The sequence below is a fragment of the Cnephaeus nilssonii genome (genome assembly GCF_951640355.1).
Source record: "Cnephaeus nilssonii genome assembly, chromosome: 7".
Taxonomy (NCBI): Eukaryota; Metazoa; Chordata; class Mammalia; order Chiroptera; family Vespertilionidae; genus Cnephaeus; species Cnephaeus nilssonii.
Window position 1 is genome coordinate 102,277,520 of NC_137078.1, and position 16,887 is coordinate 102,294,406.

At 63.8% G+C, this 16,887-nt stretch overlaps 1 protein-coding gene across 3 annotated transcripts; it reads right to left on the reverse strand.

Annotated features, from left to right (window-relative positions):
* Positions 1 to 6,152: 6,152 nt before the first annotated feature.
* TNFRSF14 (TNF receptor superfamily member 14) lies at positions 6,153 to 12,981 on the reverse strand. Of its 3 annotated transcripts, XM_079778418.1 has the most exons (9): positions 12,862 to 12,981; positions 11,754 to 11,929; positions 10,458 to 10,566; positions 9,956 to 10,081; positions 9,554 to 9,709; positions 9,372 to 9,462; positions 8,949 to 9,121; positions 8,206 to 8,252; positions 6,153 to 8,031 (listed from the first exon to the last, which is right to left on the reverse strand). In XM_079778418.1, the coding sequence occupies exons 2-9, from the start codon at positions 11,820 to 11,822 to the stop codon at positions 7,876 to 7,878; spliced, it is 927 nt and encodes a 308-aa protein (XP_079634544.1). In that variant the 5' UTR covers positions 11,823 to 11,929; positions 12,862 to 12,981; the 3' UTR covers positions 6,153 to 7,875. The 3 variants fall into 3 exon arrangements, with proteins under 3 accessions (XP_079634544.1, XP_079634543.1, XP_079634545.1); XM_079778417.1 differs by lacking the exon at positions 12,862 to 12,981 and having other exon boundaries at positions 11,754 to 12,003; XM_079778419.1 differs by lacking the exon at positions 12,862 to 12,981 and having other exon boundaries at positions 8,233 to 8,252; positions 11,754 to 12,001.
* Positions 12,982 to 16,887: the final 3,906 nt, after the last annotated feature.

Consider the following 16,887-nt stretch of genomic DNA (forward strand, 5'->3'; position numbering starts at 1 on the left):
CGTCCGGGGGCTGCAGTCAGGGAGCTGCTCAGCCTGCAGCCCGGAAGGCCCTGTTGGCCGCACCCTCACAGTGCTCGGCCTGTTTCCCCTCTGCGGCGAGGGGTGACACTGGCATCCTGGGGTGACCCAAAGTGGCAAGGCCCAGCTCAGCCCCCGGCCCTGACAAGCGCTCACCCAGGGGAGCTGGGGGTGTGGGGGGGGGGGGGAAGGGAGCCGGGGCTCCCTGAGGCGGCTTCCTGGCGCAGACCTCCCCAGAGAGGCCCAGGGCTGCAGGGTGCACTTCTGGGGACACCGGGACCGAGTGGGGCAGCCCTGTCACACCTCCAGCCACGGGGTGGCCAGGGTGCCCCGTGCGAGGAGGATGGGGCCACCTGGGCCGCCATGACCCCCTGGTGACCAAGCGGAGAGCTGCTACCCCCCACCCAGCGCAGCCAGGCCTTCCCCCTGCGGACGGGGCCCTGGCTCCCCACGGACCAGGCCTTGGCCCCGGGCGCCCCTCAGCCCCACCCACCATGGGTGACCACCAGTGGCCCTGTTTTCGGCGGCAGGTTCTCCTGGCCCGGAGTGAAGAGACCTAGAGGGGAGCCCTCAGGAGGCTCCATCACCCCGAGTCCCACAGAAGGGGGGTGTCACAGACCTTGGCAGCCCCTCAGGCCTGGCTTCCCCAGGGCAGCGCGGGTCGCTCTGGCGGTGGCACCTGCAAAGGCACAGCCGGCTCGTCCGGGTCCCCCCCCCTCAGTGCCGACTCACCCCCGTGCCTGCCCCAGCCTCCAGGGATGCACAGGCCAGTCCCAGAATCAGGCCGCACCCCGCTCACCCGGGACTGGGGGGGGGGGGGGGGCGGGGGCACAGAGCAGCCAGGCCAGCAGCCAGCCGGGCCCGGGGGCCCCTGCACAGCCAGGAGCAGGGCCGGCCCGGACACCCAGCCGGGGGCTGGCCAGCTGAGGGCCCCACAGAGGCTCTGGGAACATGGGCAGGGCCCCAGGCTGGGCAACCCTGGGGATCTGGCTCCGTTGGTGCCACCAGCCGGGAGGGGCAGCCCGCCTGTGGCACGGGCTCTGGACGTGGCTGGGAGGGCCCCTGACTGGGGCTCCAGGGTCCGAGCCCCCCTCTGCAGCCGTTGGGGGTAGGTCCTGGGTGAGAAATCTGACCCACGGCCCACAACAGACAGCACCCAGGGAGGGTAGAAGACTGGCCAAGATGGTGTATAAGTTTTCTCTCTTGGCGGCGACCAGCACGGCTAGAGAGCGGACGAGCCCTGAGTCGGGGCGACGGGGGATTGAGAAAAAGAAAGAGACAGACACACAGACAGTAGGGAAAGCTGGGGCCAGGTGAGACGCTGCCCTCGGAGGGGGAGACAGTGACCCAGAGCTGGTGCAGCGCGTTTATTACAATACAGCGTGATACCAGGGGGTTTTACTAGCGTTGAAGACAAAGGAAATTGTGTGAATCATGGTTAGAGATCAAGCGGCAATTCTCCATTCTGTGGCTTCTGTGGCGTCCGTTCCTGGCACCTGGCTGAACTTAGAGAATGAAACCCTCCCCGTGGCGCCCGAGCTAAAGGTCAGGCTGACAACACCCCTGCCTCTGGCACCGTATGTTCCCAGGACGTGGCTCTGCCGACGCCACTGGATTCAGCCGACAACAGCTCAGGCGCACTCTACAGGGGTGGTGCCAGCAAAGGCCGCCCAGGGAGGTGACCGCAGCAAGGAGGGACCAGCAGCGGCCCGGGCTCCCCTCCCTCGCGGCTTCAGCTCAGCTCCTGCTGGGGCCCCTTGCTCACTGGGAAGCAGAGGTCCAGGTGTGTGCCCCAGGTCCGCCCGGCACCCCGGCTCACCCTCCTGCACCAGCCTGGGTGCCCAGCTCGCCCACTCAGGGCCAGGGGCAGGGAAGGGTGGAGTGTGCCCACTGTGAGAGGACGGGCTGAGGCCCAGAGGTGACAGGTGTGAAGGGCGGAGCAGGACTCACCTGGACTGGGGGTGTAAGGGGGGGGGGGGATGGGTAGGGCTGGCGGGCAGCACCCGGGAGAGGGTAGAAGACTGATCCAGTAAAGACTTTTGGTTCTGATTTCAGGTCCGAGTCACCAGTGGGACCACATTGTCTGTCCACAGTGGGAGGGACATGAGGGCAGGGGCTGCGGACTGGGGCCCCCGCTGAAGGGGGCTGAGGGGCGCAGGAGCGATGAGGAGCTGGGCGAGGCCGTTTGCTCCGGGAGAGGGAGGGGGCTGCTGGCCAAGGAGGGGCCCCAACTGCCCGGAGGGGCGGAGGGGAGGCTCCCCGGGGGCGGGGCTGAGCACGGCACCCCCGGGGCGGGGACAGCCCTGGTCTGGAAACTCCTGCGGGCAGGGCCTCCCCCACGCGCCCCGGAGGCGCACGCCACGCCGGCCCCTGGGGACCTGGAGGCCTCACCGCAGGCAGCCCCGCCCCCGGCCGCCTCCCGCCTCCGGACCTCCTCCCGCCCCGCCCCGCCCCGCGAGCTGCTGGGGCGCCACGCAGGCGGCGGGTTCGCCTGTGCCCCGCCCACCGGGGAGGGGGGAGGGGCGCGGTTGGCGGTGCGCCTGCGCAGAGCGCCAGGGCGGCGGGACCGCGGGCGGGGTGCGGGGCGGGTCGGGGTGAGGCTCGCACTGAGCCCGGCGGCCGGCAGGCGGGAGGCCTCGGCCTCGGCCTTCCCCGGGGGCCTGGGTCGAGCTGGACCTTCCTGCGGGGCAGCGCTCTCCCCACTGCGCGCCGCGCCCGCTTCGCTCCCGCAGACTCCGCTTCCTGCCTCCCGCCCGCCGGGCGCTGGGGTTCCGGAGGGCCGGAAGCGGGAGAAGGAAATAAAATTTAAAAATGAAACCCAAGAGCACCGGAGGGGGAGCAGCTCCCTCCAGGGGCCTCGGCGTCGGCCTGGGTTCCTCCTCCAGCAGCGCCGGGGCACCCCCCCGCCCCCGCGCCCCCGTGTCCCTGGGCCCAGACGGGGCGGGGGGTGCGGGGGGGTGCGGGGCTCCTCCTCGGGCCCCAGGGGAAGGGCGTGAGAAACGCACACTCCCGCCCCGGCCTGTGGCTCAGTGGTTGGAGCGCCAGCCCCGAGGCCGTGGGGGCGCGGGTTCGGTTCCTGGCCCAGGGCACCGGCCTCGGTGCGGGTTCCTCCCTACCCCAGCCGGGTGCGTGCCGGAGGCGGCCCATCCTCCACGCGTCTCTCACGCGTCTCTCACCCATCGCTCTCTCCCCGCCCTCCCCGCCCCCGGAAGTCCGTGGGGAAAACCACAGAGGAAATTGAGGAGGAAAGACCAGCGCCCACGGGGAGGGCGCGTGCAGCCGGGGAGCAGAGGCCAGGCCGCCGGCCCTGCGGGGACAGCATGGGGGGACGGGGCGGGGAGTGCGGGTCCGGCCGCTGCGGTGGGCGCTTTGGCCTGTGACTGGGACACGCACCCTCTCCCAGCCCCGCACGCCGGCCTCGCTCCCTCCCAGGCGGGCTGGTGCCGCTCTGAGGCCACAGGCCCCGGAGCCTTTGAACTGCCTTCGCCTTCGCTCTGAGCATCGCCTCTGGGCGTTTTCTCCCGTTTTCTCCCCTGCGGTTTCCCTTCCGGTCAGCTCAGCGGCGCTGTTCCCGCAGTTTGTGCAGAAAAGAGCTGGTTTAACTCCGCAGCGGCGTGTGCGTCCGAGGAGAACTCGGTCTGAGCAGAAGCCACCGGACTGAGGCGTCACGTTGTTGGGGAAACGGTTTGCGCGGAGAGCAGCTCAGATCCTGATCCTGGTGACGCTCACCCACCGGCGACCCCGCCTGAGCAGGGGGCTGGGGGGGTGGGAGGCCCCCAGATCTCCCCAGCATCCGTTCTCTCTGCCCTGGGAGGAGGAGCTCCCCCCTCCCCGCCTATGTGAGTCACGGCGGCCTCATGGGTCTCACTCTGTGCAGTGGGTTCTGGCTAACATCGCCCCGAGTGGCCCCCACGGCCGCCTTCGGAGGTCTGTGATGCACGTCCCCTGCCCTGGGCCCTGGGCAGCCCTCGGAGCACCCACGTGCCAGGGACACTGGGCACCGCGGACCGCACGGCTGGCTTCCAACGCCGTCCTCCCGAGCAGCTCCTCTGACAGGGGCTGGGCCGGGGGCCGGGGGCCGGGGCGTGGGGACGGGTCCTGATGTCCACGGGCGGGGCTCACGGCCCAGCACCCCTCTTCCCACTCCGGGTGCCTGGGCCCCAGAGGGCCCCACGTGGTCCCACCCGTCCACGTCCACCCGAGAGTCACGCCCAGGCCACTGCCCAGCCACCTCGGCCGCACGGTGCCTGCTCCGGGTCAGAGGGTGCGAGGTTGGGCAGCCGAGTCACCATTAGCCCCCCCCCCCCCCGCCCCTGGGCCAGTGCCGACCCCCCTGGGGACGAGGGTCCCTGCTCCTTGCGGGGGGGGGGGGTGTCTGGAGGGAGTGGAGGGGCCCCTCTCCACCCTGCCCAGTGGGTCTGTGGGTGCTGGGGGGCAGCGCCCCTGCTTCCCAGGGGGGAGCGCGGCTCTGCTTCGCCCGCAGAGGGAGCGCCTGTGCCAAGAGGCCCGGCTGGTGGAGGTGCAGGTCCGGACCGCCGGGCTCCCTGGGCGGTTGTGACCGCGGCCACCACGACAGACCCTCTCCTGTCCCAGGCGGAAGGCGTGGTTTCCATGGTGAGACGTGTGCACACCGCCGCCACCTCGGGGTCACGTCGGAGAGCAGCCTGTGGCCGGAGGCAGCACTCCCAGCAGTTTCCCAGCAGCCCACACCCGACAGGGACCCGTGGCATCCACTGCAGACCCGGTCCCTGGGCGCCCTGGAGGTGCTCCCCGGAGAGCAGCTCAGAGCCCAGGCACGGGGCAGAGGGGACAGGGAAGCGAGGGGAAATGGGGGGACAGCGGGGGTGCCTCCAGCTCAGCAGCAGTGGCCACCGCCGTGGCGCACGTGGCTGTGGTGAGGAATTGGGCCTCTGGGAGGGGCTGGCGCTCCCTGCACCTCCGTCCTCCTCCGAGCGCGGGGCCGTCCAGCGGTGCTGACCTCTCACACACATGCAGCACCCAGTGTGTGCTGTGATTCCTACTTCACCCTGAGATCCCGGAGCAGGGACACCCGGTGGCAGTGCGCACCCCCAGCCCATTCAGGTTCTTTGCAAACACCGTTCTCCGCAGACACAGCCCAGGCCGCTGGGAGCGATGCCTGGTCCGAGACGGGGCAGGGGTGGCCCCAGATGTGCCTGGAACATCCTGCTGGGCAGCAATCACAGAAGGCCCATGGAATGATGGACACGTGACACAGAATCCAGGAGGCCCTTAAAGGGACTCCCTCTGCAAAAACCTGGGACAATTTTAGCAACAGAACCAATGGGATTTGTGGGTTAGATCCCAATGAATGAAATAGGAAACACTGAGGCCATCACGATATCAATAGTACATGATGGATGGATGGATGGATGGATGGATGGAAGGATGGGTAAGTGAATGAAAGGGTGAGTGAATGGAAGGATGAAGGAATGAGAGAGTGAGTGAATAAGTGAATGAATGGAAAAGTGAATGAGTGAGTAAATGGATGGATGGATGGATGGATGGATGGATGGATGGATGGATGAGTGGATGGATGGGTGGAAGGATGGATAAGTGAATGAAAGGTGAGTGAATGGAAGGATGAAGGAATGAGAGAGTGAGTGAATAAGTGAATGAATGGAAAAGTGAATAAGTGAGTAAATGGATGGATGGATGGATGGATGGATGGATGGATAGATGAGTGAATGGGTGAATAGATGGATGAGGGAGTAAGTGGATACATGAAGGAATGAGTAAGTGAGTGAATGGATGGATGAAGGAATGAGTGAGTGAATGAATGAATGAATGAATGGGTGAATGGATGCATGAGGGAGTGAGTGGATGGATGAAGGAATGAGTGAGTGAATGGATGGATGGATGAGTGAGTGAGTGGATGAATGAATGAGTGAATGGATGGATGAGTGAATGGGTGAATGGATGAGTGAATGAATGATAAATGAGGACAGTGCTTCCTTCCAGTGCAGTGGTATTGTTCAGAGAAGAAAATCAATTGATAAATGCAGGTGAGAAATGAAACGTGCTTATAGGCTAAAGTCTCTCCCAAACACACTCAGCTACATGCTCCCCCCTACATCTCCCCCTTTTTCTTTGTTTTTCAGCTACTACAATAAAAGTAAACTTGAACATAACTTTATTAAAACAATAACAAAACAATGCTAAAGCAACACAGCAATAAGAGAGAAATCAAACTACAGACATGTTTAACATTTTTAAAACTTGAATATCACGAACAAAACTCTGGCTATTAAAACAATAACAAAACAATGCCAATGTGACACAGCTATAAGAGAGAAATCAAACTACAGACATGTTAACATTTTCAGCTACAAAATGCAAGATTCTTTTACTGCTGGTGTATATTTACTCACATTCCTTGGACCCGGCTATGCAAGACTTTACAGAAGACGGCAGGTCACCAAGGCTAGTCAGCACCTTGGTCCCTTGCGTAGTCTTTGTTGTCTTCTTCTGCATCACTATCATCGGGGCAACTTTCAGTCTTTTGAACGGAGGGACAAGGAGCTTCTCTGGGTCCCCTGCACCTCCTCCAGCCGCCAGTGCCACTTCTCCGTCTCCTCGATGAGGAGGCCCCACAGCTGCTGCAGGTCGGCGAGGCTCTGTGAGATGGTCTTGGCTGCTGCTGTCGGTGACGATGCTCTGGCTCCTCTCAAAGATGCCGTGGATGCGAAGATGTTGTCAATGCGAGGCTGGTGCTGTTGGATTTCCTTCTGGAGGGTCTGACTTTTCTCTATAGTCCTCAGATTTGGACAGTCTTAATGTCCCATGTTTTACACCCAGCTGCTACTAAACTTCGCTCCTTCCCTTACTTTTTGCTTTCTGCACGTGCTTCACCGGAGCATCCTTTCACCTTGCCCTGTACTCAGGCCCCACGTTGGGTGCCACATGTGCCCCACCAGCACAGCCAAGGGTGAACCTGAGGAGGGGCAGTGAAGGATTGAAGAAAAGACAGACAAGAGAATACAGCTGGGGCTCGGTGGATCTCCCATGCTGGGATGAGGACACAAAAGACCCAGCCTGCAAGCTGATGCTTTATTTTATAGTCAGATTAAAACAAGGGTAGATTAACATGTATATAAATGTTCTTTTTTTTTTTTTTTTTAGAAACCTCTGGCGTACTTTTAAAAATATATTTTATTGATTTTTTACAGAGAGGGAGAGAGAGAGTTAGAAACATCGATCAGCTGCCTCTTGCACAACCCCCACTGGGGATGTGCCCGCAAGCAAGGTACATGCCCTTGACCGGAATCAAACCTGGGACCTTTCAGTCCGAAGCCAAACAGGTTTTGGCTATACAATGTTCTTGTTTTGGCAGCACTTGCTGCACCTCCCATAGCCCATGAGCTACATAGGAAGGAATGAGGGAGGGCTACAAGGCCAGGCTTACTTATTCTTGGAGAGCTCTGCCCTCCAGGCTGGGACTTGTTTGAGGCCCTGCCACAGGGCAGCCCGAGGCTTGACCCTAGAGCCGCTCCCTACAGCTTCCAAGACTGTTAGTCATATGATGCACAGACATGACCACCGTGCACAGTCCCAGCCCCAGGAGGTGCCTGAGCAGCTGAGCAGGGCCTGGGGTGGCAGGTGGGAGGCAGGAGCGCCCTGGGCTGGGTCCTCACACGCTGGGTGAGGAGGGGGGTGAGGCTCAGGCACCTCAGGAGCCTGATGGGGAGACGCGGGTTGTCCCAAAGCCCCGGGCGCAGCAGGTGGTCTCATCCTCAGCCTGGTGCGGGCTGGCCTCCAGGAGTGGGTCCCGGCGGCTCCCCTGACCCCTTATCTGGTCCTCGGGGGCCTGGCCGCTGGCCGCAGCCTCGCGGAGATGGCTCAGGCGTCCGCACCCCGAAGCCAGGTATCAGCTGGCGGGCCCCTCTCAGGGAACATGGCTGCTGTCTCCTCCACGGGCTCCGTGGTGACGTCTGGCTGGACCCGGGAGGCCTGCAGGTCCCAGTGCTGGTTCCTTTCTGCCCGCTCTCCGGTCCCCTGCAAGGGACCCTCAGTGTGAAGACCAGGGGCCGCTCCCGCCCGGCCCGGGATGCTCGGGGTCAGCCGGCCCCAGGGGCAGGAGCGGGGCCTCCCTTCCCCAGTTAGCACAGTGCACGGAGGACTCGGCCCCACGGGGACTGGGACCCCCCCTCCCCCAGCCAGCAGCCTCACCGCCAGGAGGGGGACAGGCAGCAATACCTGAGGAAAGGCGAATTCTCCTGCAAAACAGAGACGCCCGTCAGGAAGGGGCCACCGGCCGGGGGACCACCTGGCCTCCTGCTCACTGGGCACCTCCCAGCGAGACCGAGCCGCTCAGAGGCAGCAACACCCATGGACGGGGCTCCTGGGCGGGCCTGCCCCGGGGCCAGGAGAGCGGGAAGGACAGGCCCTGCCTCCTCCCCTGCTGCAAACCCGCCCGCCTCAGCCCCGTGGACCGTGGACAGGGGGGGCTGAGCCCCCACAGGGGAGCGGCTGCCCCGGAGCCGGGAGAAGGGACCTGCCTGCAGGGACCTGCCTGCTGCTCAGAGCCGGGGTCCTGGGCTGGGCACCTCCCGGGAGACGACAGGGCACGGCCTTGCCCACAGAGCCTGAGCCTCTCTCTGCTCAGCACCCCCCCCCCCCCCCCCACTCAGGCTCTGGCACGCAGAGCGCTCTGTGCCGGGGACGGGGGCAGGGAAGGCCTAATGGGACCTCCCGCTGCCCTCGGGCTCCCTGTGCTCCTCCGTCCGCTGAGGGCAGGTGGGAGCTCGGGGCCCTGGTGCTGCGTGGGCACCAGTAGGCACCAGGCTCCTCAGACAGGAAGTCCCGCCCTGGGCACCCCAGGCCGCCTCTCTGTTTGGGGGACAGAGCAGAGAGGTGTCTGGGATGGGGGTGCTGGGTCCTGAGCCCTGAAGGGACCACGGGCTGCTGCTCACCACGTGACTTTCTGGTTCTGATGCGCCTGAGTCCAAGTGCCACAGAAATGACGGTGATGATGATGACGGTGGTGACGATGGAGACAATGATGATGACGAGGTCCCCGGAGGAGCATGTCACGTCTGAGCTGTTGGTCCCAGGCGTCGCTTCCCTGGCCAGCAGGCCACTGCACCTGGGGAGGAGGGGGCCCGTGGGCAGCGGGCGTGGGCACCTCGGTGCCTGGTGCTCACCCCGACCCGAGCGTCCCCCGCGCAGCCTGGAGCACAGAGGGGAAGGCTGCTGCCTGGGGTGGCCGGGGGGGGGGGGGGGGCTCTGGCTGAGGTGACAGCGGGGCGAGAGCCACAGGGTCAGTGGGGCGCCGCGGGGAGGGCCCTTACCCCCCAGGGGGCACTGGCAGCACCTCCTGGGACCCGGTCACCTACTTGGTCCAGGGCGTGCAGGCCGGCTGGGTGCCCCCCGCAGAGAAGGTGCCCGGCTGGCAGTCTTCACACCGCGTGTCCTGCCCCTCGGAGCCTGAGAAACGAGAGTGTCGGGCAGAGGCTCCCCGGGCCCCTCGGTGGGGGGGGCGGGGGGGGTCTGTGTCCGCAGGGGGCGCTGCGCTCACCTGTCTCCCGCAGCCTCTGGCCTGGGCGGCAGGCGCTGTGGGGCCTGCACTGGACGCAGGCGTCGCCGTCCTCGCGCACACAGAAGTGGCCGCGCCCGCAGCCGCACACGGTGTTGGCCGTGGCGGAGCAGTTCCGCCGGGTCACCTGGCCCAGGCCTGGGACCCAGAGAAGGCGCTCAGAGCAGCAGCCAGGACGGCCAGGGCTGGGGGCGAGCACCCCGTCCCGGGGGGAAGCCAAGCTGAGGGCTGGACGGCGCCCGCAGGCCTGGGAGGGCGGGGGGGGGGGACAGGGGTGCAGCGCCCCTCTGCTCCCCCTGGACCCTGCCAGCCGCCGCCCAGGCTCAGCCTGAACGTGTGCCGGAGCCGCCACAGCAGAGGCGAGTCCCGGGCTGCTGGCCTCACCTGGGTCACAGGCCCGGCACGGCAGGCACTCGCGCAGGCCGTTGAGGTGGGCGGTGAAGGTCCCCGGCGCACAGGCCGCACACATTGTGCCCGTGAACTCCCCGCAGGCCTCCTTCACCCGGTAGCCTGCAGGAAGCGGGCGCACACTCAGGGCGGGACGGCCCCGGGCCCCGGCAGGTGTGACACCTCCCCCAGGGGCTGCTCCCCAGGCACAGTGAGCAGCCCGGCAGGAAGTGAGAACTTTCGGGAAGAGGGGGGGCCTCCTGGCACACAGAGGCCTGGCTCTGAGACCCCTCTCGTGGCCTGAAATGGGCTGCCCACCCCCAGCCCCGCCCTGAGCAGTGAGCTGAGGGTCTGGGGTGGGGGGAGCTGGGGGGGATGCCCTCTGTGCCCAGGGGCTTCAGGCCTCCCATGAAGGGGTGCCGGGAGCAGAGGGGCTCCAGGCCAGGGGAGGGGGGAATGCCCGCCCCCGCCCCCCGGGGCCCTGCAGAGCAGCACCCACCTGGCCTGCACTTGGGGCAGCACACGGCCCCCGTCGGGAACTCCTCCTCTTTGCACGAGAGCGTGGCCAGGGCGCAGGGCGGGGCTCTCAGGAGGAGAAGACACAGGGCCTAAGGGAGAAGCGGGCGTTGGAGCGAGCAGCTGCCGGGCCTCAGTCTCACCCTCCGGGAAATGGGCGCCCGCAGCCCGTGTAGTGGGCCTGCCCTGCAGGGAGCGGACTGGTGGGGCCCAGGACAGGATGGTCTATCGAGGACCCTAAGACCATGGGTGGAGCCCTGGCCGGGGTGGCTCAGTGGGTAGAGCGTCGGCCTGCGGACTGAAGGGTCCCGGGTTCCATTCGGGTCAAGGGCATGTACCTTGGTTGCGGGCACATCCCCAGTAGGGGGCGTGCAGGAAGCAGCCGATCAATGATTCTCTCATCATTGATGTTTCTATCTCTCTCTCCCTCTCCCTCCCTCTCAAAAATCAATAGAAATATATATATATATTAACATATATTTTATTGATTTTTTTACTGAGAGGAAGGGAGAGGGATAGAGCGTTAGAAACATCGATGAGAAACATCGATCAGCTGCCTCTTGCACGCCCCCTACTGGGGATGTGCCCGCAACCAAGGTACATGCCCTTGACCAGAATCGAACCTGGGACCCTTGAGTCCACAGGCCGACGCTCTATCCACTGAGCAACACCGGTTAGGGCTGTATATATATATTTTTAAAGGAGCCTGGTGTGGGGTACACCCTGTCTGTGACCTCTGACCCCCTGGGCTCACGACAGTGGGGCCCCCGCCCCTGGGAAGGCCAGGGCTGCTCTGACCCAAACACACGCAGCCTCGCTGCTCCCTGTGCTGGACCCTGGGAGCCGCAGGGTCAGGGCAGGGGTCGCTCCGGGGGCTCTCTGGCCTGACAGGGTCCCGGGCAGGGGCTGGGGAGGGGGAGAGGGAGGGGGGCCTGTCAGTCAGAGCTCCACCTGAGCAGTAAGCATGGGGCTCAGGAGCCGTCGGCCTCCTGAGCCAACGGAAACGCACAGGAAGCCTTGCGCGGCCGCCCTCCCGGGCACAAACAGCGAGTTCCTCTCCCAGACGGGGCGGCGGCTGTGGGTGACGGTTTCGCCCTGAGGGGGGGGGGGGGGCCGGGGTCCACAGAGGAGCGTCCCTTGTGGTGGGGTGGCTCTCCTGCCGGTGCCCCAGGCCCAGCGGCCAGGGCTGTGTGCGGCGGGCTGGCACCGTCCTCGCACCCGGCTGCTGGGCGGCACAGTCCGGGCCTCGCCGCCCCGGGAAGCCAGCCCTGGGACTCACCAGACTCAGGAAGTCGGCTGTGGGCGTCGGGCAGCAGGAGGGTGGCCCCCAGCCAAGCAGAGGTTCCATGCCCGCCCCAGGGATCCCTCATTCCCTCACTGCTGCCTCGGGACTCCTGCCAGCAGGACAGAAGGATGGCAGGACAGACGGACTCATTCTCCACCTCGATGCAGCGGCTGCCCCAGAGAGAAAGTGAAAGAACAAACTGATCTTGTTTCTGCCGTTTCCTGCTTACTCCACACAGGCGGGGCCCAACCCCCACACAGGCCCGGAGCGGCGAGGGGCTCTGGCCGGGCTCCCGTTGCCCGGGAGAGGGGCCGGGCGGGCGGGGGCCATCCTGTCCAGGAGCCGCCCCCCCCCCCCGGAGTTTCCAGTAGAAGTGGGCGCCCCCCAAAGCGCATCTCACTCCCCCTGTTGCTCTGCACCCCAGAGAGCTGACCCCCAGCCTCTCCCCAGGAGGGGCAGAGCCTCTGAGCGCCACTTACCTGTCCCCTCTGCCTGGGCGGAGCTGTTTGCACCCACACCTGCCAGAGGGCAGCCCCAGGGGCACCCTTCCCCAACACCAGACGCTGGGCCCGTGGGTGCGGCAGGGGCCACTGGGTCACCCTTGAGCACCCTGAGGGGCTCCCCGCCATGTTCCTTTACACCCCACCTTCCCTGCAGGGGGCGGGGCGGGGTCATTCTTGCCCCACAGACGGGGAAGTGGGGGCTCAGAGAGACGGCCGTGCCCAGGGGCTCCCAGGTGCAAAAGGTGCTCAGAACCAAACCCTCCTCTTTGTCCTCAGGAAAGCGGCTGCCTCCAGACCCGGGGCCCCTGTGGGAGGCCTGGGTGGGAGACCCCGTACACCTAAGAGGCAGGCTCAGGCTTAGGGGCTCCAGAGAGGCAGCCCCCCCCCCCCCCCGATTTTGAGGGGGTGGGGCAGAGTACATCCCCTGAGGTGGGGAGATTGCAGGTGGGGGTTTTGGGGTGGGTGCCCTGGAGCGTCCCGCACCCACACCCCCCTAGACTGGGCCTGGGGGCTCCTCACCCCTTCCCTCCAGGCCCCCTGGCCCCCTCGGTGCCCCCTCCCCCCTGGCCCCCCGCTCCGTTCCCCAGATGCTAGCAGACCTTGCTCGCCAGGCTCTCGAGTCTCAATGTCTAAATGAGCGCGTGTGCCCAGAGCGGGGTCGGGAGAGGGCCGCTGAGCTGCCCAGGGGCCGGGGCTGAGGCCGGGGAATGAGGATGTGGTCAGCTGGCCGTGATGGTCATGGGGCCTCGGAGGATCCCGGGATGGTCACAAGCTGCTTCTCCCTCTTCCTTCCTCTCTGACATCAGTAAAATGATATTAAAAACACAGCGGGCGCCTGGCGCCTCCTCATACACCTGCTCCTTGGACGGAGCGCATCCCCTCGCCTCTCCCTTCACACACGTCTGCGCTTGGGCCCGGCCTCAGGCACGTCCAGGTGCCCGGCGGCTGGGCGGGAGGCAGCCAGGGCAGGCGGGCGGCGGGCTTCTCCGAATCTCTTATCGGGGTTGGTGTCTGGGAACTGTGGGCCCCAAAGCCGCCTGCGGTTTCGGGCGAGGCCTCCGGCGTGCAGAGGGCAGCAACCGCCGGGAGCCAGCCTGTCCCGGATCTCAGGGTGGAGAAGGCCAGCCAAACCCACCCTCAGCGACGCCCCCCATTGAACGGCCTGCGCTCCTCCAACGTCGAAGGCAGGAACGCAAGGAAGGGGGGGTGGGCTGCTCCTTGTGGAAGGCACTCAGGGGCCTGGGGGCTGAGTGCCCGACGGTCCTGCCCCCCCCCCCCTTCTCTCCAAAAAGCAATGGGGAGGGGGCGGGGCCCGGAGGAGAGAGCTCTGGGAAGGAGTGTCCGCGGCCGAGATGGACACAGGCGGCCCCGCGGGGCAGTGGTGGGGACCAGGCGGCCCCCGACCGAGGGGGGGGGTGCCTTCCGGAAAGCGGGTCAGATGTAGAGACTCTGGGAGTTAGTCACCCAGCCGTCACCCAGGAAGTCCCGTCTAGGAATTCCGAGCGGGAGACACCCACCTGGGAGCCCCGGGGGTGCCCGGAGGCTTTCTGGGAAGAGAGACTGTGGATGGAAATACCCTGCGTGTCATCATCGGATGGAGCCACCCAGCCCGGCCCGGCCTGGTCATGGAGCCAAGCACCCACCCTGGGTTCCGGACCCGGCAGCCTGGAGCCCTGGGGGCCGAGCGGAGCCACCTGGAGCTGCGGGCGGCCTCGGCGTCCAGGGGCCGGAGGTCAGGGCTGGGGGCGCAGGCAGGGGGCGTCGCAAGCAGCTTTCCAGCGAAGAGGGAACTGCGGGCCGGGCTCCAGGAATCTGTTCTCTAAAACCAGGTCACGGCCCGGCCGGCGGGGCTCGCGGCCGAGCGTCGACCAATGAACCAGAAGGTCACGGCTCCATTCCCGCTCAGGGCGCAGGCCCAGTGGGGGGCACGCCGGAGGCAGCCGACCCATGATCCTCTCTCATCATGGATGTTTCTATCTCTCCTTTCCTCTCTGAATTCAATAAAAAAAATATTTTTAGCCCTAGCCGGTGTGGCTCAGTGGATAGAGTGTTGGCCTGCGGACCGAAGGGTCCCAGGTTCGATTCCTGGTCAAAGGCACATGCCTGGGTTGCGGGCTCAATCTCCAGTTGGGGGCGTGCAGGAGGCAGCCCATCAGTGATTCTCTCTCATCATTGATGTTTCTATCTCTCTCTCCCTCTCCCTTCCTCTCTGAAATCAATAAAAATATTTTTAAATAAATAAATAAAATAATATTAAAAAAATAAAATCAGGAAAAATAAGAAATAAGCCCTGTGTGTAAAGCTTAAACCCCAAGCACCAGACGACGGGAGTGTCAGGGCTGGGGGACAGCTGAGTCCAGACCAGCCAGAGGCGTGTCCTCACGGCCCCCTGGGCGTCTGGCAGAGACGCCGCAGGCCACCCCCGGGGGCGGGCCCCGCTGCCCCCAGGCAAAGGCTTGTCGGGATCTGCCCTCAACGCTCAGAAAGGAGCACCGAGGAGCCAAGTGCAGGACCTGGAACGGCTGTGACGCTCCGAAGAGGGGCTGCAGGGCGGGGGGGGGGGGGGGGGGGGGTCGTGAAGATGCCGAGAAGCAGGAACACGGGACCAAGAAAATTGAGCTTCTCATCGGCCTGAGGGGACGCATTCTCTGTGAACAGAGAAGCGTGGTAAGAGCCACCGGCCACTCGTTCACCTGGAGCAATGCCTGTCATTGGAAAACACCTAAAAAAAATAAAAGAAAAAACAATAAAAGAGAAAATTTCAACTGCGAATTCTATGCACAATGAAAGGATTTGTCGAAAACAAAGGCAAAATAAAGACTGAGGCAGCCGATCAATGATCCTCTCTCATCACTGATGTTTCTCTCTCTCTCTCTCCCTTCTTCTCTGAGGTCAGTAAAAAAAATAAATGAAAATATACTCGACCGAGAAGAAGGTAGGAAAAGAGGGAACATAACTAAAGAACAGCCCATAGTCAGCAAATGATAGACCCAGTCCCACCGCGTAGGAGACGGCGTCGCGGGCCGATGGTTTCAGTACTCCCGTGAAAGGCAGACATTGTCCTCCGGACACGAAGCCAAGACCCGACTGTGGGCTGACTGCAGGAAGCCGACTCCACGTATACACATACAAGTCACGAGCTGGTGCATGGACATGACACGGGTCCAGAGACATGGGAAGCATACAGAAAGAGAACCCCCCCCCCCCAAATCTGCAGAGGCATCTAGGAAAAGCCCACGCTAACCCCACACTCCACGGTGAAGACCGCAGAAGCCACGCACGAGGCCTGTGGGAAGCCGCCCATTGTCTTCACCAGCGGAGAGGTGTGGCCAAGGGGCCCGGAAGGCTGGTGAACCTTGAGCCCTGGCAAGGGCCAGAGCTATGCAGCCACTGTTGAGTCGAGACAATGGCAGCTGAAGCAACTTCCCCACCAGATAGTCATGTAAATCCTTCCTGATCAGATAGTCTGCCTGTTACTGGAATTGCCTGCCTAAGGGCTATAGGTGTGTCCCAAATTGAATAAAAGGATGGAGGCCGTTGGGCTCCCACCTGGTCCCCCAATATTTCCAAATTATTATTTCTTGTCTCGTCTCTTTCATTTGCGTGCGGCCCCTCTTCCAGAGCCCGGACCCTGAGCCACGCGGGACGTGGGACTTCACAGAGGCCCGTGTACCACTTCTGTGCAGCATCGTGCTAGAGGTCTCCCACAACACAATGCGGCGAGAGAAAAGAGAAATAGAAGGCGTATAGATTGGAAAGGAAGGAGAGACATTTCTTCCTTGCGGGCAATGTGATCGTGTATGTAAAAGTCCTCAGAAACGTACTGAAAAGCTATGGGAACCACTACATTCATTTAGCAAGGACACAGGTCCCAAGGCCGATATTAAAAAACAAACAAACAGCCCTGACCGGTGTGGCTCAGTGGATAGAGCGTCGGCCTGCGGACTCAAGGGTCCCGGGTTCGATTCCGGTCAAGGGCATGTACCTTGGTTGCGGGCACATCCCCAGTGGGGGGCGTGCAGGAGGCAGCTGATCGATGTTTCTCTCTCATCGATGTTTCTAACTCTCTCTCCCTCTCCCTTCCTCTCTGTAAAAAAAAAGCAACAAAGATTAGAATCTGAAACTTAGAAAATCAAGAACATCTTACTAACAACGAGGAAATGCTTAGAGACAAATGCCACGGAACGTGTGCCAGCCACGTAGGAGCGTTGCTGGGAGAAGTGAAAGAAGACCCAATACGTGGACAGACACACAGCGTCCGTAAACTGGAAGACTGAGGGTCCATCCAACGTCAGAAACCCCAAACCCACCTATAGGATCGATGGAACCCCCCCAAACGGCAGCAGGCTGCTGTGTGGACACGGACAAGAGGTCTGTGATGTCTACGGAACAGAAAGGCCTCCATGGCCAGCATCGTGTGGAGAAAGAAGAGCAGACTCGAAGGATGTCACCCCGACAGGACAGGCCGCCCGGGGGTGAACGCCGAGGGACCACCGTCGCGGTCAGCCGCACCAACCGCGGGACGCCCCTGCCCTGCCTCCTCTTGTCGCCCACACGGCCCCTCCCTCCGTGCTGCGGCATCCCGACAGGATGTACTTAGGCCGCCGTGGACTTACCCCGCTCCT

Excerpts from the sequence above, each read along its gene's own strand:
- TNFRSF14 (XM_079778418.1), bottom strand. The coding sequence starts at position 11,822 with ATGGAACCTCTGCTTGGCTGGGGGCCACCCTCCTGCTGCCCGACGCCC. Across the intron at positions 10,567-11,753 it reads CAGCCGACTTCCTGAGTCTG|GCCCTGTGTCTTCTCCTCCT; the intron begins GTGAGTCCCAGG and ends CTTCTCCCTTAG. Across the intron at positions 9,463-9,553 it reads CCAGAGGCTGCGGGAGACAG|GCTCCGAGGGGCAGGACACG; the intron begins GTGAGCGCAGCG and ends CTCGTTTCTCAG.